This window comes from Giraffa tippelskirchi, chromosome 5, assembly GCF_054371585.1.
Source record: "Giraffa tippelskirchi isolate mGirTip1 chromosome 5, T2T-mGirTip1v1.2.pri, whole genome shotgun sequence".
Lineage (NCBI taxonomy): Eukaryota > Metazoa > Chordata > Mammalia > Artiodactyla > Giraffidae > Giraffa > Giraffa tippelskirchi.
In genome coordinates this window covers 134,827,601-134,851,480 of record NC_137279.1, presented here as the reverse complement: position 1 = coordinate 134,851,480, position 23,880 = coordinate 134,827,601, and the positions used below count along the sequence as shown (strand labels likewise).

Here is a 23,880-nt window from a genome sequence, read left to right as displayed (position 1 = left end):
TTAGTGCCCTCTGTGTGCCAGGAATTGGAATTATAAAAATGAATATGAAAATCAGTGTCCCAAGAAGCTTATGACAAATAACTGTCATAAGATAATTGTGACATGATTATGTGACAGGTGATAAGATAAACACAATACACAACAGAAACTTTGACTGACAGAATGACCAATATTGCCTAGAGGGAAGGTTTAGGAAAGCTTTACAGAGGAGGCAACTTTCCAGCTGATTCTTGAAGGAAAGGAAAGGCATTCATTCCATGCAGGGTGAAAAATGTTTGGTATTACCATGGTAGGGTGAACACTTTTCTTTGACAAGGAAAAACACCTTTATGAACAAGCAACAAATAAAAGAAAAGATAATTGGTTTCCTTCTACTTAACTTTAATGATAATATATCTGTAATTTGTTTGCTTAAAAGTCAAGCATCTGGAGGATGGAGAAACTTTCTTTAAAAATGAAGCATCCAAAAGTATTTCTGATTACCAAAACATTTAGGATTATGATGGCAAGCTACATGTATTTCAGAATCATCAGCTACAGATGGCCTCAAGTTGAAAAACAGTTAACTTTTGCTTTAACATACACAACTGAAATTTTGCTTATAAATAAAAAGAACAAACACTCTAACTGATGTATATTTATCTAAAAACTCAGCTGAAAATTCAGGAGTTGAAAAGTCAGACCTCTACTCAACACAGTCTGCACAGAACCAGCACAACATTTTAGAAATAAAGATTTTAAAGGGAACAATGCTATTCGTAATTATGTAGGTGTTTCAGAAAAGTTTCTTGATAATTATTATGATAATTATAACAGAAATAAAATGTCAGCAGCATCCAACAAAGAAATCATATGGGCTTGTCATCATTCTAAAAACACTACCACTAAACTAGAGTTTAGGGTATAAAAAAACAAGGATCATAAAAAAAATAATACTAATACACATGGCTTTGCTTCTTGGATTGAAGTTTGTATATCCTGTAGAGGCAATTCTGTGTTGTGTAATTCTGTATTGTGTAATTGCCTGTAATACAGGCAATTCTGTATGGTGACAGAGGCAATTCTGTCACCATCAGGGGAAATAAAAGCATCAGGAGAGGCCTACATACTTCTCCTTTTTGAGATACCTGGCCGGTTATTACACAAAGAGATACCAAAGCAGGGCTGCAAAATGATTTCAAGCATTTACATTTTAAAAATAATTATTTTAACACCAAAAAATGCAACTAAACAATAGGGACATTCAAAAGATAATTTATCACATGATTTATAAAAATATTAACCTACAATATATAGCATGTAGTATTATCCAGTAATAGGACACAAATTAAGTAAAAAACATAATCCTGTCAGTGTATATTTGTTTTGAACAAATTTCATTTTTTGAACAACATTTGTAGTTATTAATAATATCAACGTTTACATTTGGACTCTGTGAATATGAAACCTAGAGAAATGGCTCTGCTGACTCTTCCCTCACTCCCAAAGGAAAATGAAAGGATTAAATCAATTAAATTAGTCAGAAAAGGATTAGTTTTTTTTTTAATGCTTTCATGAAGTTGCCATCAAAACATAAAAAAACTTAAAAAGGGTTACACCCTAGAGAGTAATTTTCAAAACAAATGGGGAAAAAAGGAACAAAAGGATAGATAATATGATACAAAAATGACACAAAGGAGAACTTAGAAAAGTTAAAGGAGTCACAGAAGCAAGATGAAAAAATGTAGTAAAAGAAAACTGCACAGCGCCAAATAACAGGTCTACAACTTTAGCTCACACACACAAGTAACTCCCAAATTCCATAATAATGATAAAATCTGCAGAGAAAGTGCATGCCATGTGGTAGGCAATATTAAGCTCAGGTAGTTCTCATAAGCACCTAAAGGTAAGTTTCATTTTCACCTTTTAATAAGTTAAGAAAAATGAGACACAGAAGAGATTAATGGCATCGAAAGTCACAAAGCTAGTAAACAAGGGGTTGGTGGTGGTGGGGAAGCACTCTTGTCCAACTCCAAAGCGCATGTTCTTATCCAGTAATCTCTCCTTGTTTTCCAAATCCAAGTAAGTATGTGCGTTCAGTTCAGCTTTAATAAAATGTACATCACTTTCCCCCATTCTATTTTCACTTAGTGCAAGGGTAGAGACAGCACTGGATAGTGGAAGAGTACAGAGCTAAAGGTAAGAAGATGTTGGTTTGAGTTCTGCTAGGACTAGATCAAATCATGTCAGTTCCACAGCTTACTGTTTTCTCATCTGTAAAATGGAGACAATATACATGTTCTCCTACTTCACAGGATTGATAGCAAAATTAAAGAAGAAAATGCACATGAAATATTTGAAAATGTTTTAGAATTTTTTAAAAATTAAGGCATCATTATAGCACATACATTAACACACATGTTTTCTGGCTACATGGAGCTACTGAAGAGCACGTACCTCCTAGTCAGGGCCTGACAAAACGTGCTCCACTGGAGAAGTGAATGGTAAACCAATTCAGTATTCTCACCTTAAGAACCCCATGAACACAATGAAAAGGCAAATATATATGACATGAGAAGATGAGCCCCCAAGGTTGGTAGGTGTCCAACAGGCAACTGGGAAAGAGCAGAGAAATAGCTCCGGAAAGGATGAAGAGGCTGCGCAAAAGCAGAAATGTTGCTCAGCTGTGGAAATGTCTGGTGGTTAAAGTAAAGTCCAATGCTGTAAAGAACAATATTGCATAGGAACCTGGAATGTTAGGCCCATAAATCAAGGTAAGCTGGATGTGGTCAAGTAGGAGATGGCAAGAGTGAACATTGACATTCTAGGAATCAGTGAACTTAAATGGGCGAGAATGGGCAAATTTCATTCAAACGACCATTATATCTTCTACTGTGGGTAAGAATACCTTAGAAGAAATGGAGAAGCCCTCATAGTCAAAAAGAGAGTCTGAAATGCAGTACTTGGGTGCAGTCTTAAAAACGACAGAATGATCTCTGTTCATACCCAAGGCAAACCATTCAACATCACAGTAATCCAAGTCTATGCTCCAACCACTAATGCCAAAGAAGCTGAAGTGGAACAGTTCTATGAAGACCTACAAGACCTTCTAGAACTAACAGAAAAAATGATGTCCTTTTCATCATAGGGGACTGGAATGCAAAAACAGGAAGCCAAGAGACACATGGAGTAACAGGCAAGCTCTCTTCCAACAATACAAGAGACAACCCTATACATAGATGTTATCGGATGGTGAATATCGAAATCAGATTGATTATATTCTTTGCAGCTGAATATGGAGAAACTAGACACAGAAAAAGCAAAACCTGGGAATGACTGTGGCTCAGATCATGCGCTCTTTATTGCAAATACAGACTTAAATTGAAGAAAGTAGGGAAAACCACTAGACCATTCAGGTATGACCTAAATCAAACACTTTATGAATATACAGTGGAGGTGACAAACAGAATCAAGGGATTAGATCTAGTAGACGGAGCCAGAACAACTACAGACAGAGGTTTGCAACATTGTTCAGGTGGTGATCAAAACCATCCCCAAGAAAAAGAAATGCAAAAAGGCAAAATGGTGGTCTGAAGAGGCCTTACAAACAGCTGAGAAAAGAAGAGAAGAGAAAGGGAAATATATACCCAACTGAATGCGGAGTTGCAGAGAACACAGGCTCGCATAGAGTTGGACATGACTGAAGCAACTTAGCATGCATGCATGCATTGGAGAAGGAAATGGCAACCCACTCCAGTATTCTTGCCTGGAGAATCCCAGGGACGGAGGAGCCTGGTGGGCTGCTGTCTATGGGGATGCACAGAGTCAGACACAACTGAAGCGACTTAGCAGCACCAGCAGCAATGACCCAGATAACCACAAAATGGTGTGGTCACTCACCTAGAGCCAGATACCCTGGAATGTGAAGTCAAGTGGCCCTAGGAAATATCACTACGAATGAAGCTAGTGGAGGTGATGGAATTCCAAATGAACTATTTCAAATTCTAAAAGATGATGCCGTTAAAGTGTTTCACTCAATATGCCAACAGATTTGGAAAACTCAGCAGTGGGCACAGGACTGGAAAAGATCAGTTATTCATTCCAATTCCAAAGGAAGGCAATGTCAAAAAATGTTCAAACTACTGTACAATTGCACTCATTTCACATGCTAGCAAAGTAATGTTCAAAATCCTTCAGCTAGGCTTCTGCAGTAATGTGAACCATGAATTTCCAGATGTTCCAACGTGTGTTTAAAAAAGGCAGAGGAGCCAGAGATCAAATTGCCAACACCAGCTGGATCATAGAGAAAGCAAGGGAATTCCAGAAAAACATCTACTTCTGCTTCATAGACTATACTAAAGCCTCTGACTGTGTGGATCACAACAAACTATGGAAAATTCTTAAAGAGACAGGAACACCAGACCACGTTCTCTCTCTCCTGAGAAGCTGTATGCAGGACAAGATGCAACAGTTAGAACTGGACATGGAACAATGGACTGGTTCAAAATTGGGAAAGGAGTACAGCTGGGCTGAATGAATCACAAGCTGGAAACAAGATTACTGGGAGAAATATCAACAACCTCAGATATGCAGATGATACTAATTTCATGGCAGAGAGCAAAGAGGAACTAAAGAGCCTCTTGATGAAGCGGAAATAGGAGAGTAAAAAGGTGGCTTAACACATAGTAGTCAAAAAACGTAGATCATGGCATCATTGTCCCATCACTTCATAGTAAATAGATGGAGAAAAGGGGAAATAGTGACAAATTTTCTTTTCTTGGGTTCCAAAATCACTATGAATGGTGACTGCAGCCACAAAATTAAAAGACACTTGGCTCCTTTGAAGAAAACCTGTGACCAACCTAGACAGTGTACTAAAAAGCAGAGACATCACTTTGCTGACAAAGGTCCATCTAGTCAAAGCTATGGTATTTCCAGGAGTCATGTACGGATGTGAGAGCTGGACCATAAAGAAGGCAGAGCAATAAAGAATTGCTGCTTTCAAACTGTGGTGCTGGAAAAGACTCTTGAGAGTCCCTTCGACAGCAAGGAGATCAAACCAGTCAATCCTAAAGGAAATCAACCCTGATTATTCATTGGAAGGATTGATGCTGAAGTTGAAGCTCCAAAAATTTGGCCACTTGATGCAAAGAGTCAACTCCTTGGAAAAGACCTTGATGCTAAGAAAGATTGAGAGCAAGAGGAGACAAGGGTGACAGAGGATGAGATGGTTGGATGGCATCACTGACTCAATGGACATGAGTTTGAGCAAACTCCAGGAGATAGTGAAGAACAGGGGAGCCTAGTGTGCTGCAGTTCATGGGTTTGCAAAGAGTTGGGCATGACTTAGTGACTAAATAACAACAACAACAGCACATACTGTTTAAATATTTTTTGTTTTCCTTATTTCTAAAAGTTATTTTAGGTAATATAAGGAAGATACAGATTCTGGAAAATAACTGGCTATTAAACAGACAATTTAAAAAAAATTTAGTTTTATAAATTCTTCCTAGAATCAGCTTTGATTTTTGTTTGTGGCACACTACATAACACTTCACAGTAATTTTTTTGTTTTACTTCCTTTATGATTAAAAGTGGTTAACAACTCCTTTAATGGTTAGAAGTGCAAAAGTATGTTCTTGAACATGTAAGTTTCTTTCTTGCAGCTATTTCTTTAGTCCAGATAGTTTTTGTATTATTACTTCAGCCTTGATATAGGAATTTTTTTGTCTCTTCATATTTCTTTCATCATGACTTCTTAAGTCTATATACAGTCACATACAAAAAATACTACAAATGCTTATAGAGTGTATTTCTAACATACCAGAAATGGTATAACATACCATTTTGCAAGGGGCTAGAAAAATAATATAAATAATATATATGTAGGAGCTATCAAAGAATGATGCAAAAACTACCACTGTAAGACTGCTCTCTGTGGCCTTAACAATAAAGATGTATATTAAATAAGTATACTTCTTTCCAGGCTAAACACGCATTACATTCAAAGTAATGGAAGTGTGGAAGTGTGAAAATAAGTATTTTGTATATGTCATTCTGCTTACACTCAAGCATACTTAACAAAACGATGAAAATGCTTACTCACTCGTGCACCTTTAGGTCCTGGATTACCATCTGGTCCAGCTAAACCCTAGTGCAAACAAAAGACATCACCATCATACTCTAGTACTTTTTAAAGAGTTGTTGATAATTAATAAAAAGGGGCAAATAAAAGGTATCGTTTTTACAAGTATAAACTTCAGAACTGTATACTTAATGAAGACCACATACATTTTAGGGATTTTAGAATTTCAGAACCAAAAAAGCCATTGTATATAATCTATACACAACTATATTTTAGATACCTAAATAAAGTAGATTAACACAACTGTCAGACACAATTATTTAAGTTATTTCTCATTGGAAAACCCTGTTCTTTTAGAACACTTGTAATTTCCTTATCTAAAGTATATTGCTACTTTAAAAAATAAGTACATTTTTAAACTTCAGATCAATTTCCATATGTTTAAGTATTTATATATTTTTCAGATAAACACAAAACATTACTTGGTGGTAAGACTCATGTAATACCCTCCACATACTTTAAAGGCTTAAAAATGGAATTTTATTAACACTAGATTATCTTTTGGCATTTTCAATTCCCTAATTCTAGAGAATAAAAAAGATATTTTATATAAATATAGTTTTCTAGTATGCTAAATGAACAATTTCAAGAGCAAGAAATTAATGAAAGCCTAAGAAAGAAATTTTTTTCTCTTATTAGCCTATATGAAATAGCTAGAGAAAGAAATCAGAGGGAAATAAATATGAAATGATTAAAATGAATTTTCAAAACAGTATACAAAGACTTGAATCCAATTTACATAAAAAGTATTCAGATAGTGGTATATGTAGCACTGGCAACTGTGTCCCAAGTGTTTATATTGTATTATTAAAAAATGTTGCATATCAAAGAGTCTTAACTCATATCATTACTTCCTTTTAGTCAGTGGTAATATTGTAAAATCAGTAGTAATGTTGTTTAACATTTTATTAGCCTACTGGGCCATTTTAATTGAAAAAGTTCCATTGAATATCATATTAAATTTGTTTTAAAATCTCACTCTCATTTTAAGTAAAATTTTCTGCAATAAAATTTTTGAAGAATTTTTACAATTTTGATATTAGAATTTTTTGGAATTATTTTGCTATGAGTAATTCATTATTTAATAAAATAAACCCATTATCATTTGAACATTAACTCTTGAAATTGGGACATACAATGCATTAACCAAGAGAGACATAAAAAGAAAAGTTTAAATATAGTTACCTCACCTGCCTGCCAGGGTAACCACGTGAACCAATATTACCAGTGAATCCTGGAATTCCCTAAAATGAAAAACAAAATAATAAAAAATACAGCAAAGTCCAAAGAAGCCCAAGAAAGCAAACTTGGTGTATTCATAACACCCAAGTTTGGAAAGAATGTTTTTTCCATATAAAAATATGAAGAGTCCTGCACATTGCTTATCTGACTGAAGTCATCTATTTATACAGTATACAAACACATATATATGATATTTAGTTAATCGGTAAAGATAACTCTATATGTGAGACATGAAAAGAGACACAGATAAATAGAACAGTATTATGGACTCTATGGAAGAGGGCGAGGGTGGGATGATATGGGAGAATGGCATTGAAGCATGTAAATTATCACATGTGAAACGAATCGCCAGTCCAGGTTCGACGCATGATACAGGGTGCTCAGGGCTGGTGCACTGGGATGACCCGGAGGGATGGGATGGGGAGGGAGGTGGGAGGGGGGTTCTGGAAGGGGAGCACATGTACACCCATGGTGGATTCATGTCAATGTATGGCAAAACAAATACAATATTGTGAAGTTAAAAAATAGATAAATAAACTAATTTAAAATAAAAAAATAAAATAAAATCCAGATGCATTTCAAAATTATCTTGGAATTTTGGAAAAATGCAAATGCTCTGGTATTGCTTTGTTTCTCCAAAGCTCCAGATATGTTTCTAATGATCAGCCATGTTTAAAAACAACTGGGCTATATGGTGATCTTTTACTTTAATCTAGTTTGTTTCACTTTTTCTATTTCATATTCAGTGCTCCCGTTTTATTTAGTTTATGTTTTCCAATTTCTCCATCTTTTTTTTTGTTGTTCTTTCTCAAGCCTTTATCAAGTGTAGTGGAAAAGCTTTTGTATACATATATACAAATAGTATATATAATATGACATTTGATCCTACTTGTTTGACTTAGTATGAATAGAATGCTACACTTCTAATTAAAACAATAGATATGTAACAAGCAACAAAGGGAACTACAGTCAATATCTTGTAATAACTTATAATGGAAAATAATCTCAAAAATAATTCACGTGTATATGCATAACCCAATCACCTTGCTGTGCACCTGAAACATTGTAAGCCAACTGTACTTCAATAAAATATATATGTTGAGAAAATAAAATAAAATGAAAATGACCTCTTTCCTGTTTGGAACCATGGAGGGTGCAGAAGAGAAGGAAAAAAAAGTTCCTGCTATGCCAGAAATCCTTAAGAAAAAGCAAAAGAATTTCACAGAGCTTAAGATCAAGTGCTGAGAAATAATTTGCCTAAAAGATGCTTCGAAAAGCAAAAAGTTTATCTATGAAAAAGCTAAGCCCTATCACAAGGAAGACAAGCAGATATACAGAACTGCAATTCGAATGGCTAGGGTGGCAAGAAAAGCCAGCAACTTCTATGTGCCCACAGAACCCAAATTGGCATTTGTCATCAGGAACAGAGGTATCAAAGATTTGAAAAGTGTTGCAACTTTGCCTCTATCAGATGTTCAATGGCACCTCCTGAAACTCAACAAGGTTTCAATTAACTTGCTGAGAAGTGTGGAACCATACATTGCATGTGGTTTAGTCGCTAAGTTGTGTCTGACTCTTGCAACCCCCTGGACTGTAGCCTGCCAGGCTCCTCTGTCCATGGGATTCTCAAGGCAAGAATACGTTGCATGAGGGTACCCAAACCTGAAGTCAGTACGTTAATTGATCAAAATCAACAAGCAGTGAATTGTCCTGACAGATAATGTGTTGATTGCTGGTCTCCTGGCAAATATGGCATTATCCGCATGAAGGTCATCTGATTCATGAGATCTATACTATTGGAAAACATTTCAAAGAAGCAAACAGCTTCCTATGGGCCTTCAAACTGTCTTCTCTGTGAGGTGAGCTGAAGAAAAGGGCCATGCATTTTGTAGTAGCTGGAGATGCTGGCAACAGGGAAGACCATATCAACAGGCTTAATAGAAGGATGAACTAAGGTATCTACCATGATTATTTTTGTAATCTTGTCAGTTAAGAAACACTGACTGCTTTCAAATTGAAAAAAAAAATGAAAATGAGATAAATTGCTAAGTAAAAATGAATACAACTAATAGATTAGGAACCTAAATGAGATACTGATTATTAAATGTAGGATGAATACAGGTAAACATAGGATAAAAAAATTCAGTGATACATGAATTGTAAAAAACATTTATATTAGAGAAAGAGTTGATACATTGTGTAATAACCAGTATGTTTACAGATTGAACTCCTTGTCTCAGCCATCATGCAACTAGCCTTAACTATCAGAGCACAAGCTTCAGAAGGTAGGTAAATAGAAATTAAGTGTTAAATACCTGTATTATGACATAGTTATATCTAAAAATTCACATAGCAACTTTGAATGGGAAACTCACTTTGCATTGACAAACTTCTGTGCCTGATTTAAAACCCAGTTTAAGCAAGGAAGGATGATATATGGAGACTCAAACACATAAGAAAGGAAACTTGCTGCAGAACCCTGTGGAAAAGTGAGAAATATCTCCATATGTTGTTACTTTCTTCCACTGATACAAGATTCATTCATTCATTTAGGTTATTCATTTAGGTCTAATACATAACTTGTGAGCTAAGGAAATGCCAAAAAAATATGTAAGAAAGGCAATGCCAAAGTATGTTCAAACTACCACAGAACTGCACTCATTTCACACACTAGCAAAGTAATGCTCAAAATTCTCCAAGCCAGGCTTCAACAGTATGTGAACCGTGAACTTCCAGATGTTCAAGCTGGATTTAGAAAAGGCAGAGGAACCAAAAATCAAATTGCCAACATCCATTGGATCATTGAAAAAGCAAGAGAGTTCCAGAAAAGCATTTACTTCTGCTTTATCAACTATTGTTGTTCCATGTCCAGTTCTAACTGTTGCTTCCTGACCTGCATACAGGTTTCTCAAGAGACAGGTCAGATGGTCTGGTATTCCCATCTCTTTCAGAATTTTCCATAGTTTATTGTGATCCACACAGTCAAAGGCTTTGGCATAGTCAATAAAGCAGAAATAGATGTTTTTCTGGAACTCTCTTGCTTTTTCAATGATCCAGCGGATATTGGCAATTTGATCTGGTTCCTCTGCCTTTTCTAAAACCAGCTTGAACATCTGGAAGTTCACGGTTCACGTATTGCTGAAGGGTGGCTTGGAGAATTTTGAGCATTACTTTACTAGCATGTGAGATGAGTGCAATTGTGCAGTAGTTTGAGCATTCTTTGGCATTGCCTTTCTTTGGGATTGGAACGAAGACTCACCTCTTCCAGTCCTGTGGCCACTGCTGAGTTTTCCAAATTTGCTGGCATATCGAGTGCAGCACTTTCACAGCATCACCTTTGAGGATTTGAAATAGCTCAACTGGAATTCCATCACCTCCACTAGCTTTGTTCGTAGTGATGCTTTCTAACGCCCACTTGACTTCACATTCCAGGATGTCTGGCTCTAGGTGAGTGATCACACCATCGTGATTATCTGGGTCGTGAAGATCTTTTTTGTACAGTTCTTCTGTGTATTCTTGCCACCTCTTCTTAATATCTTCTGCTTCTGTTAGGTCCATACCATTTCTGTCCTTTATCGAGCCTATCTTTGCCTGAAATGTTCCTTTGGTATCTCTAATTTTTTTGAAGAGGTTTCTAGCCTTTCCCATTCTGTTGTTTTCCTCTATTTGTTTGCACTGATCACTGAGGAAGGCTTTCTTATCTCTCCTTGCTATTCTTTGGAACTCTGCATTCAGATGAGAATATCTTTCCTTTTCTCCTTTGCTTTTTGCTTCTCTTCTCTTCCCAGCTATCTGTAAGGCCTCCTCAGACAGCCATTTTGCTTTTTTGCATTTCTTTTCCATGGGGATTTTCTTGATCCCTGTCTCCTGTACAATGTCACGAACCTCTGTCCATAGTTCATCAGGCACTCTGTCTATCAGGTCTAGTCCCTTAAATCTATTTGTCACTTCCACTGTATACTCATAAGGGATTTGATCTAGGTCATACCTGAATGGTCTAGTGGTTTTCCCTACTTTCTTCAATTTAAGTCTGAATTTGGCAATAAGCAGTTCATGATCTGAGCCACAGTCTGCTCCTGGTCTTGTTTTTGCTGACTGTATAGAGTTTCTCCATCTTTGGCTGCAAAGAATATAATCAATCTGATTTCGGTGTTGACCATCTGGTGATGTCCACGTGTAGAGTCTTCTCTTGTGTTGTTGGAATAGGGTGTTTGCTATCACCAGTGCGTTCTCGTGGCAAAACTCTATTAGCCTTTGCCCTGCTTCATTCTGTACTCCAAGGCCAAACTTGGAACAACAGACTGGTTCCAAATAGGAAAAGGAGTACGTCAAGGCTGTATATTGTCACCCTGCTTATTTAACTTATATGCAGAGTACATCATGAGAAACGCTGGGCTGGAAGAAGCACAAGCTGGAATCAAGATTGCCGGGAGAAATATCAATAACCTCAGATATGCGGATGATACCACCCTTATGGCAGAAAGTGAAGAAGAACTAAAGAGCCTCTTGATGAAGGTGAAGGAGGAGAGTGAAAAAGTTGGCTTAAAGCTCAACATTCAGAAAACTAAGATCATGGCATCTGGTCCCATCACTCCATGGGAAATAGATGGGAAAACAGTGGAAACAGTGTCAGACTTTACTTTATTGGGCTCCAGAATCACTGCTGATGGTGACTGCAGCTATGAAATTAAAAGACGCTTACTCCTTGGAAGGAAGGTTATGGCCAACCTAGATAGCACGTTTAGAAGCAGAGACATTACTTTGCCAACAAAAGTCCGTCTAGTCAAGCCTATGGTTTTTCCTGTGGTCATGTATGGATGTGAGAGTTGGACGGTGAAGAAAGCTGAGCACTGCAGAATTGATGCTTTTGAACTGTGGTGTTGGAGAAGACTCTTGAGAGTCCCTTGGACTGCAAGGAGATCCAATCAATCCATCCTAAAAGAGATCAATCCTGGGTGTTCATTGGAAGGTCTGATGTTGAAGCTGAAACTCCAATACTTTGGCCACCTCATGCGAAGGGTTGACTCATTGGAAAAGACCCTAATGCTGGGTAGGATTGGGGGCAGGAGGAGAAGGGGACGACAGAGGATGAGATGGTTGGATGGCATCACCGACTCGATGAACACGTGTTTGGGTAGACTCCGGGAGTTGGTGATGGACAGAGAGGCCTGGCGTGTTGCAGTTCATGGGGTTGCAGAGAGTCGGACACGACTGAGTGACTAAACTAAACTAAACTAAAACTTATCAACTATGCCAAAGCCTTTGACTGTGTGGATAACAACAAACTGTCAAAAATTCTTAAAGAGATAAGAATACCAGACCACCTTATCTGCCTCCTAAGAAATCTGTATGAAGGTCAGGAAGCAACAGTTAGAACTGGACATGGAACAACAGACTGGTTCCAAATAGGAAAAGGAGTACGTCAAGGCTATATATTGTCACCCCGCTTATTTAACTTATATGCAGAGTACATCATGAGAAATGCTGGGCTGGATGAAACACAAGCTGGAATCAAGACTGCCGGGAGAAACATCAATGACCTCAGATAGGCAGATGACACCACCATTATGGGAGAAAGCAAAGAAGAGCTAAAGAGCCTCTTGATGAAAGTGAAAGAGGAGAGTGGAAAAGTTGGCTTAAAACTCAAGATTCAGAAAACTAAGATCATAGCATTTGGTCCCATCACTTCATGGCAAATAGATGGGGAAACAATGGAAACAATGACAGACTTTATTTTCTTGGGCTCCAAAATCACTGCAGATAGTGACTGCAGACATGAAATTAAAAGACACTTGCTCCTTGGAAGAAAACCTATGACCAACCTATACAACATACTAAAAAGCAGAGACTTTGCCAGCAAATGTCCATCTAGTCAAAGCTATGGTTTTTCTAGTAGTCATGTATGGATGTATGGATGTGAGAGTTGGACTATAAAGAAAGCTGAGCACCAAAGAATTGAAGCTTTTGAACTGTGGTGTTGGAGAAGACTCTTGAGAGTCCCTTGGACAGCAAGGAGATTCAACCAGTCAATCCTAAAGGAAATCAGTCCTGAATATTCATTGGAAGGAGTGATGCTGAAGCCGAAACCCTACTACTTTGGCCACCTGATGTGAAGAACTGACTCATTTGAAAAGACCCTGATGCTGGGAAAGAGTGAAGGCAGAAGGAGAAGGGGACGTCAGAGGATGAGATGGTTGGATGGCATCACTGACTCGATGGACATGAGTTTGAGCAAGCACTGGGAGTTGGTGATAGACAGAGAAGCCTGGTGTGCTGCAGTCCCTGGGGTTGCAAAGAGTCAGACGTGACTGAGCAACTGAACTGAACTGAAATGATGATAGCAGTGATAATTTTCATAGATTCTTTATTCTGTAAACACTCTTTTCCTGTTTGTTGCTTGTTTGTATTAGATAATACTACTAATACAAAGGACACTAGTCTTTTGCCCCTCTGCTCTGAAGTATACAGAAGATTGTACTAATTTCTCTAGCTTAACCATAGAAACACTATAAAATTCCTGAAATTTGAAAAATCTAGAGGAAAAACAGTCCAGGAAAGAGGCAAATGAAGGATCACAGTTGAATGTTTTCACCCTTCCATTCTATTAGACTCATATTCTCCTAATATGTCCTTCTCTCCACTTTTCTCAGAATACATTTCTCAGTTTTGTTTTCTCCCTTTTCTCTCCCACTTCCTTTCCTTGCTTCAACAATTACTATTTACTTAACACTTTTTTGTGTTGGGCTTCCCTCATAGCTCAGTTCATCAAGAATCCACCTGCAATGCAGGAGACCCCGGTTTGATTCCAAGGTCGGGAAGATCCACTGGAAGGAATAGGCTACCCACTCTAGTATTCTTGGATTTCCCTTGTGGCTCAGGTGGTAAAAAATCCACCTACAATGCAGGAGACCTGGGTTTGATCTGGTAAAGAATCCGATTGCAATGAGGGAGACCTGGGTTCGATCCCTGGGTTGGGAAGATCCCTTGGAGAAGGGAAAGTCTACTCACTCCTTCTGACCTGGAGAATTCCATGGATTGTCTAGTCCATGGGGTCACAAAGAGTCATACATGACTGAGTGACTTTCACTTCACTTCAATACATTTTTACATGCTAATCACATCACCATGCAATGTGATTTACAGCTACTTTATATCTATGATATAAAATATGATAGATACTATGTTCTTCATTCTACATTTGAAGTAAGAAAGATACAGATAAGTTATGAAATGTTCCTGAGATGGCATAGTAAGCAGCAGAGCCTGAATGTAAACCCAGGTGATCTGACAAAAGTTGTCACATGTGTACATGCACACACACACATACACACACACACACACATATGTATGACAATGAACAATTTAATAGAATGTGAATAAAGAGTGATCTTTTGAGAATTACAGAAAATTCTCATCTACACGTAGAGATTATATCCTACGAATTTCAGAAATTATATTTATGTACTAGAAATTACCTTATTAACATTACACATAGTATATATTTTATCCCTATAATGTTTATTGAGCACTTATAGGCCAGGCACAATTTCAAGTATTTTATATGTATTATCTTATTTAATCTACCCAAGCCCTATAAGGTAGATATAATTATCCCTATTTTACAGATGCAAAAAATAAGACACAAAGTGTTTGCCATCAGTGGAAAGTCACTCAGCTATTTAGAAAGCCAGAATTTAAATCAGCAAGTCTAACTCCGGAGACCACCATTCAAGGCTGCCTCCATAGTGGAGGTTTGAAGTGCAAATAACTTATAGAAGTATTCAAAGGAAAGCCCTCTAATTATGAGATTTGCTTCAGTCTATTTACAAATGCTTCCTCTATTTCCCATCCAACTCTAAAACACACAGGCTTATATCCAGACATCCACAAAAACCTTATATTTGGGTATGTCAATAGAAAAGAATGAAATAAACATAAAACACTGTTTTTATTCTGTAGGTTCTGGTTAACGGCAACCACCATCCCTTTCATTAGTTTCCTAGCCAAATTAGGTTAATCAACCTAAATTAAAAAGCAATCTGTTTTAAGACATAAATGAAATCTGATTTTGAACAGATTTTCATAGAGGGTGTTAAGACAACATGTAGAGATATAACACATTTCATCTGTACAGAGAAACACACAAAAGGACTCTATTCGATGACTAAATCCTGCTCTACTGGAACAGCAATAAACAAGGTCAATAAGTAAGCTTTCAGCAGTCATATGTGGCATAAACATACTCTAAGCCAACCACACCCTAAAATCACTTAGACAACCACAGAGCTCAAAAGACTCAAAAGAAATACTGTAACTCAATTCACTCTGCATTTAAAAAACGGCTCACTTTAATCTGTAGATTGTCTGGAGTAACTTAGACACAGGGTTATATCTCTACTCCTGGAAAAATCAGGAATAGTAAACCTGCCCCAATCCCACTTCTCACTTGAAGAATTAGAGCTGATGCTCTGAGTCAGACTTCATTGAGAGTCCAAGCACTGCTAGCATGGGTCCTCCCTATGTCTTCATTTATTCGTTAGTAAGATACAGTGGTAATATCTAGGTCACAGGATTATAATGTAGAGAAAATAGAACAATGTGGGAAAATATATTTAAAAGCAGGGGTAACTATAATAATTCCTAGTGTTGTGGAGCATCAAATGAGTTAACATATGGAAATATTCAATACACAATTATACTACTTGAAGTTCGAGTTAACAGTAGTACAGTTTGGCAACTAATAAAGACTCAGTAAATGACAGCTCTTATTATTAATAATAGAGCTTACACAGATGATATAATTACTTTCCTAAATTTTGCTGGCCAGTTAATAGATATTTACAAATTTTCCAGAAGGGAATGTCTCCTAGCAAATTAGTCATGCTCCTCTTAATGTCCACAGTGTTTCCAACATTTAAAATGCAAAATGATTTTAGTTGTTCCTCACAGTTATCACCAATTTTGTCTTTTTCTTCTGGAATTATATAAAATAGAACTGATTCCAATAATATGTGTTCCAATCTTTAAAACTGATTTTAGACTCTTCTCACAAGCATACCACCTCAGAACAAGGACATGTATACTAATGGAACTAGATAAAACAGAGGTTATGAGAAAACTGCTCAATACTGACAAATGGTCACTTTTTTCACTAACTTGTGATACGTCAGGTTTTCTTCATTGGAATCCACACGTTTCTGCCAAAGCAGTATTCTTGGGATTTTTTTTCCTTCCCCAGGATCTAATCTCTCTTTCCCTCTTGACCTTCTTGTTTTTTTTTTTTCTACAAATGCTCAAATGCTTTTCAGCACTCATTTGATCTTGTACTTGAGATTGTTAAGTACTGAAGAAACTGAGATTGTACTTGCTACAAATACATATATTGCTTTTCTTGCCATGTCCAGTAATTAGCAATCTTGAAAAACTGTGCCTCAGGGACTTAACAGAGCTTACTATTCCTCTAACATGAATGAACCAAAGAAAAAATTGGCTTTATTTCTTTATTTGTCTTTCCCTCAGGGATAATCCATCACTTTTCTTTCTGGAGCTCCCCTTAGGAGGCTGAGGCTCTTTGCTAAATTTGTCACCTTAGTTAGTACCTAATCTCCCACCCTTTTCACTGATTTATTCATACTGGCCTTGTACACATTGTATTGAAAACAAGAGATTTTTCCTATATTATTTTCTGGTGGGAGAAAGAAGGAATAGCATGATCAAAAACTAAACAGTTCCCAAACTATTTTGACTTTTACATATGTGCATATATATAGAATGAATAACAAATAGCATACTGCCATTCTAATTTGGATTGTTACAAACTTATTTGCATTCCTTCTCACAAGGGTAGGGAACTAACAGCTGTGAACAGACTTTGGAGAATAGGCAAGCCCCTGAAACATACAAGAAAATCAGAGAGTGTGTGTGCGTGCATGTGTGCATATGCATGGATAATCTGGGGACAGGGTTCACAGCATTTATAAGATTCTCACAAGAATTTATGAATAACAAAAGTTTAAAACAGCTGTTCTGGAGCATGTTAGGCAGATAGTTGAAAGTCTAAGATATGAAAAAAACCAACAAAATTTAGTAGATAATAAATTAGAAGCTTTTCCTGTACTAAAAAGAGTCAAAGAATTAAGAAAAATTGACAGGAAAAAGACATTAAGAAAATTGAAAGCATTAAGAAAAAAAAGCATTACAAAAAGCATTTCCTTAAAAGCATTAAGAAAAACTGAAAGAGTTAAGTGTGGAAAAATAATCTCTCAATGGAGTTTCCCACAGTGTATTTTTTTCACTGGAGAAGATGCAAGTCTTACAAAGGAAGAATACTTACTTGTTCCCCTTGGAGTCCTGGGAGTCCTGGATGCCCCTTGGGACCCTGCAACGGTAAAGGTGAAGACATGCTATGAAAAGTAAACCCATGTGAGTCCAATAACTAACCACAGTTGTCATTCACCCCAACTTCTGGTTTTCTCATTAATGCAAATGTAATGATTACTAATCTATTTCTTGTTAAACATTATCCTTTTAGTTTAATAAAAATTTAACTTTATTAAATAATAAATTATTATTAATACTTCTTTATCAATTTTGAGTGCTATTGGAATGATTTGTCGTCGGCAACTAAAATGGTTACATGATATTGAATAAAAAAACAGCATCGTTTATAAAAGGCTGGTATCTAGCAATAGATCTGCTCAATTCTGCTGCAGCTTTTTAAAAGTTGGTTTTAGTTCATTAACGCTGAAATGAAACGCCCTCAGATGTATTCTGCTTGTAATTATTGAAAAACTGGACCATATTCACGCAGTTTTTCTCTAAAACATTGTCATAACATTCTGTGAATGAGTGAATAAAAGAGACTACTCAAGTCCATCCAAAGGGGGTTTATAAGGCTGTCTAAGAAATCAATAACCAATGTTATATGTCAATTATATCTCACTTTTTAAAAAAAAGACATTATTAACAAAAAAGATTTTCCAAATAACAACCAAAATTAAATCTTAATCTCTATCATCAACATTCAAAGATATAAAAGAAATAATAACCTTTATGCTCTAGAAAGATATTCTATGAGCAAAAGGAAGGAAGCTAAAAAAAAAAATGACAGGAACAAAGAATCAGCATATTTATACAGCTCTAATTAACAATCAGTAGTCAACCTGCTGTTTACTCGATTTTGCTGTATATAAAAGAACAAGAGAAAGTTCGTTTTTAAAAGAATCTCAGAATTCTAAGCAAACTTCAAAAACCTGAAATAAATCATAGTTTACAAATATCAGAAACTTCAAATTAATGTACAGCAAACTGAAAATACGTTTTTGGGGTTTCAGGATACAGAGTAACAGAGGGAAGAGAGTCATTCAGGATTAATCACTGAGGATTTATGAACATGAATTCATGAATTAGAGAAGGAAATTATGCTCTGGTTAGACAATGGGAAAATTAGAAGAGGTGCCTATTTGAAAAATAAGGAAATGATCTAAGCAGTTTCTGAGATGATAAACTTAAAACATAAGTACATGTTTAAGTAGAGAGACTCTTGGGAACCAGAGAGAAGATCAGAAAATGTAAGAAAGCAAGTTGGAGACAAAAATGTTTGTGTTATCTGTAAATGTAAGCATATAAGTAACAAGGGAATAACAGAAGGAAAAAACCAGAGTGCAGAGGAAATGACCTGTCCTCTGGGAGCTCTGTTCTTTCCCGATTAGACTATTAAAAATCAGAGAAGTGGCCATGAGAAAGAATATGGGAAAAAAGAGGAGGGGAAGGAAGGAAGGCACAAAGAAACTTCACTGAACTAATAAAACTAATAAAAACAAAGAAGTGGCTAATTCTATAGCAATCCTATGAAGTAGGTATCTTCCCCATTTATGCCACGCCAAATCACTGAGTCATGTCCGACTCTTTGCGACTCCATGGACCGTAGTCTGCCAGACTCTGTCCATGGGATTCTCCAGGCAAGAATACTGGAGTAGACTGCCATTTCCTTCTCCAATTTTACAGATGAGAAAATGGAGCTCTGAGAAATTAAATGATATGACCAAAGTCATGTAGGTAGTAAGGTGGAATCATGTTGGTTTGACAGATTCATCACGAGCTTAGTAACCTGCCCTTCTAGTTACTTTATATGCCTATATTTGTCTCGAACTCAAATGTAGGATAGTCTCATTCTCATCAAATGTTCAATTGTAGATAACCAAGACAAATCAACAAAAGGAATGATTAAAGTTACACATTTACCAGTGGCCTCTAATACACCCACAGTTTCACTTTGAGTTTATACTTTTTTTTTTTTTTAAGATAGCTAAATACCAGCCTAATTACAGAACAGAGGACACTGTTCTCAGCTGTCCAAATGTTAAAGATTCTACAGATAAAAAATATCCACAAACCTAGCTTTTTCACTTCTTTAATACTGGGAAATAAGAAATGTCCTCAGCACTAAAATAGTGGCTGCAACTCCCTCTGATGAGGCAGCAGCTCTAGAAGGATGCAGTTCCTAGGAGAGTGTCAGGAAGATGACATATGAGGAGCCAGGGTGAGAGGCATATAGATAGAGAAACTCTCTGCCATGGGCCTAGTTCCTTTTCTTTAAAAACAAACAAACAAACAAAAAACCTGTATTAAATATTTACTTCCTTGTTTTTATTTCTGTGTACCGCTGAGTCTAATTATATGCTTCCCTTTTTCTGGTCACTATCTGTTTCTCTGACCAGAGATTCTTCCCTCCTCAGCCCTGGTGAAACAAAACACAGTGGTGCTACAACTTTGTTAGCTTACTTTCCCTGAAGCAGTTTATAACAGTGAACTAGACACATTGACCATAACATCTTCTAAATGTACAATTCCCTCCTAAGAGATCCTTCTTCATCAACAGCCTTTGATAAGAGGGCAACACCAAACAGTCATGATCATCTCTTCAGGAGCTCACTCCTACTCCACCTCAGCCGCAGGAGATGGCACTCAATCTAAGGGAGGCCAATATGAAGTCTGGCCAGTAGCCTATAAGAACACTTGGAATAGAGACTTTCTCATAAACAGGGTCAAGCTGGGCCAATGAAAATCTTTTTAAAAGTAAGTTCAACGGGAAGGAAAGGGGGAATAGAAGGAAGGAAAGACTGATTTAAGTACTTAGCTAAAGGTAGAAAGACTGACAAAGGAAAGATAAGAGAAAGAGAAGAAAGTCAAAGTACAACTTGAAAAATTATTGTGAAAAGAAACTATATTGAGAAAGAAAGTTGTTGTCAGAGTAAAAACCAGGTAACACAAAAAGGCAGATGCAGAGAGAGGAGAGGAGCAGCAGTACTAACAGAAAAGTATAGTAAAAGAGCTACAAACTAATGCTGCTAAGATACTCAGAGCTGCTTTAAATCAGTACCCGTCTCCATGAGACCAAGTCATATGACGAAACATATTTTTAGATTCCATGGGTCTCCGGTTTCCCTTAATGATGTAAGAGAGGATTGAAGTAATGCTCTCTTCCTTGAGATAGCCTATGTCTCCATTCTTTGTAATCAAAAGAGCCTAAGTAAAGCACAAAATGTTTTTGGTTTGGTTTGCTACTAATAATGAAAAGACCAAGCACACTGAACTCTAGGATCCAGTTTTGCCATTAGCTAGTTATATCATGAGTTTCAAAGTCTTCACCTGTAAAACAATGGCACTGAATTTAACTACTGCTAGATTTCCTTTAACCTGCTAGGATTCTGCAATTACTAAAATCCGTTAAGAAATTCACTTTTTTCTTTTCACCCTGCATTGAATGAAAAACAAGGGCATTTATAAGAGGCAATTCAGGCTTTGAGGCATAGGAAGAATTTAAGTAACACTGATGTATGTATCAGAGAAAAACCAGATTCAGGTTCCCATGGGCATATGACTTGAAACAAAGATGGGAACTCTGGGATGAGTGAAAGAGAAAGAGAGTGGGTCAGGTAGGAGGCTATTATGACAGTCTAGATGAGACATGATTATAAATTAGATTTGAGGATGGCGTTAGAGATGGTATATGAGCCCCTTAAAGAGTTTAAACCTAAGTTCTTGAACTATTTTAATATGGTATGCTCAGTGTCTAGAACATAGTAAGTGCTTGTCAATTAATTGACAGAAAGATCTGGATGAATAAATGAACTGATGTAAAGACAAAGAGGAATTTAAATTATTTGGGGGAAATAGATTCTAAGTATTATTTAATATGATATTTCAATTCTCCTAATATTGAAATGAAAGGTTCTAAGTAGGATAAAATATCTTTTTGCTATTTTTCAATGTAATATTATTCTACTGTAATATACTGGAGTTAGCACCATTATTGTATGAAAGTCTCCCTATTCCCTAATTTGTGACTATAGGCCTCATTTGTTTTCTAAATACTAATCTGTAACATTTTTAAAAAATGAAGGAAATAATGTTCCTGGGAAAAAATACCTACATTCAAGTTTTGACATAGCTTCAATCTAAGAACCTGACAGTTTATTTTTTAAAATTTGTTTATATTGTAGTCTTTTGAAAATATTATTTGAATCACTGTTCTTCCTATATCCACATAGGTAGAACAAAAAAGGTCGAGTAACTAACAACATATGATTTTTCTCTGATGAATATACTGAAACTGAAATGAATGCATTTCTTAAGTACCAATAGAAAAATTTACAAATTATTTTAGAACAGATTAAAAACTCAATGTAAAGAGTTTTATAGGTTTTTTGTTGTGAAGGAAAGTTGCCTTGCTAAAATCTCCAATAATAAGTGGGGCGTAGAATCTAATTTTAATATAGAGATTTTAATTTTAACACTTGTTTTAACACTAATTTGAATCCTAACAAATATGTTATTAATATATGACCACACAGGACAAAAAAGAAAGATACAACTGAATCAAAATTAGAAATATTAAGGGATAGAAAGGAAACAAACTTCAAGTATATACCTGAACTTCCCCAAGTAATTAAATTTTGGATAAATAAAATATTTATCCATAAGGAAAATAGTGGAACCATTTACATACAGGACCATCCTTGCTTTGAATGGTACTAGAGGTCTATAAAACTGAGCATATAGGCTGAAATCATGCAAGAAATATTAATAATGGGAAAAAGTCTGTGATCTTTAAAAATTTTTGTCAAGAGTTAAAAAGTCTGTCAGTTACACTTGTATAGGGAGATGAAAAAATGTTAAACTAAGATTAATTTTGTACAGTGTAATTTAAAACATTAGAAATAGTGAAAATTAAAGTTCCATTTCTTAGCAAAAACTTATGAAGAGTAGTTTGAATAGTGTGCTTTTCTTGTATAAAGAACAATACTGAGCAAACATATATCCTATGGTTTGGCAAACAGTCACACTCCTTTCTAAGTATAGGTCAACTTCCAACATTTCATCTTGTGTACTTTCAGTGTCATGAAATAGGTCCAAGAGTTCTTCTAATATGAAGAATTTTTTTTTTTGCTGTTGTAACCTCCTCTGGGAAATCTCTATCCTATTCATCACAACCCTTTCCTCTTATGTCAAAAGTTCACCTTTACTAAGTTCTTCTCTCTGCATATCTAGAGTTAGCTCAAATGGCAGCAGTGTTCCAGAATCAGCTATTTCTTCTATAATTCCATCTATTCTGAAAGAGATAGGAATACCAGACCACCTGACCTACCTCTTGAGAAACCTGTATGCAGGTCAGGAAGCAACAGTTAGAACTGGACATGGAACAACAGACTGATTCCAAATAGGAAAAGGAGTACGTCAAGGCTGTATATTGTCACCCTGCTTATTTAATTTATATGCAGAGTACATCATGAGAAATTCTGGGCTGGAGGAAGCACAAGCTGGAATCAAGATTGCCGGGAAAATATCCATAACCTTAGATATGCAGATGACACCACCCTATGGCAGAAAGTGAAGAAGAACTAAAGAGCCTCTTGATGAAAGTGAAAGAGGAGAGTGAAAAAGTTGGCTAAAAGCTCAACATTCAGAAAACCAAGATCATGGCATCTGGTCCCATCACTTCATGGCAGATAGATGGGCAAACAGTGGCTGACTTTATTTTTCTGGGCTCCAAGATCACTGCAGATGGTGATCGCAGCCACGAAATTAAAAGACACTTTCTCCTTGGAAGGAAAGTTATGACCCACCTGGACAGCATATTAAAAAGCAGAGACATTACTTTGCCAACAAAGGTCTGTCTAGCCAAGGCTATGGTTTTTCCAGTGGTCATGTATGGATGTGAGAGCTGGACTATAAAGAAAGCCGAGTGCCGAAGAATTGATGCTTTTGAACTGCAGTGTTGGAGAAGACTTTTGAGAGTTCCTTGGACTGCAAGGAGACCCAACCAGTCCATCCTAAGAGAGATCAGTCCTGGGTGTTCATTGGAAGGACTGATGCTGAAACTCCAATACTTTGGCCACCTGATGCAAAGAGCTCACTCATTGGAAAAGACCCTGATGCTGGGAAAGAATAAGGGCAGGAGGAGAAGGGGACGATGGAGGATGGGATGGCTGGATGGCATCACCAACTCGATG

At 36.6% G+C, this 23,880-nt stretch overlaps 1 protein-coding gene across 1 annotated transcript in view; it reads right to left on the bottom strand.

The window, feature by feature from the left end:
• Positions 1–23,880, bottom strand: part of COL24A1 (collagen type XXIV alpha 1 chain) — a 441,974-nt gene that overhangs the window by 263,261 nt on the left and 154,833 nt on the right. Inside the window, exons 13-15 of the mRNA XM_081490017.1 lie at positions 17,700–17,744; positions 7,315–7,368; positions 6,086–6,130 (exon numbers count right to left, since the gene is read on the bottom strand). Of these exons, the coding sequence (XP_081346143.1) occupies positions 6,086–6,130; positions 7,315–7,368; positions 17,700–17,744 (144 nt within the window). The remainder of the gene's footprint in view (positions 1–6,085; positions 6,131–7,314; positions 7,369–17,699; positions 17,745–23,880) is intronic.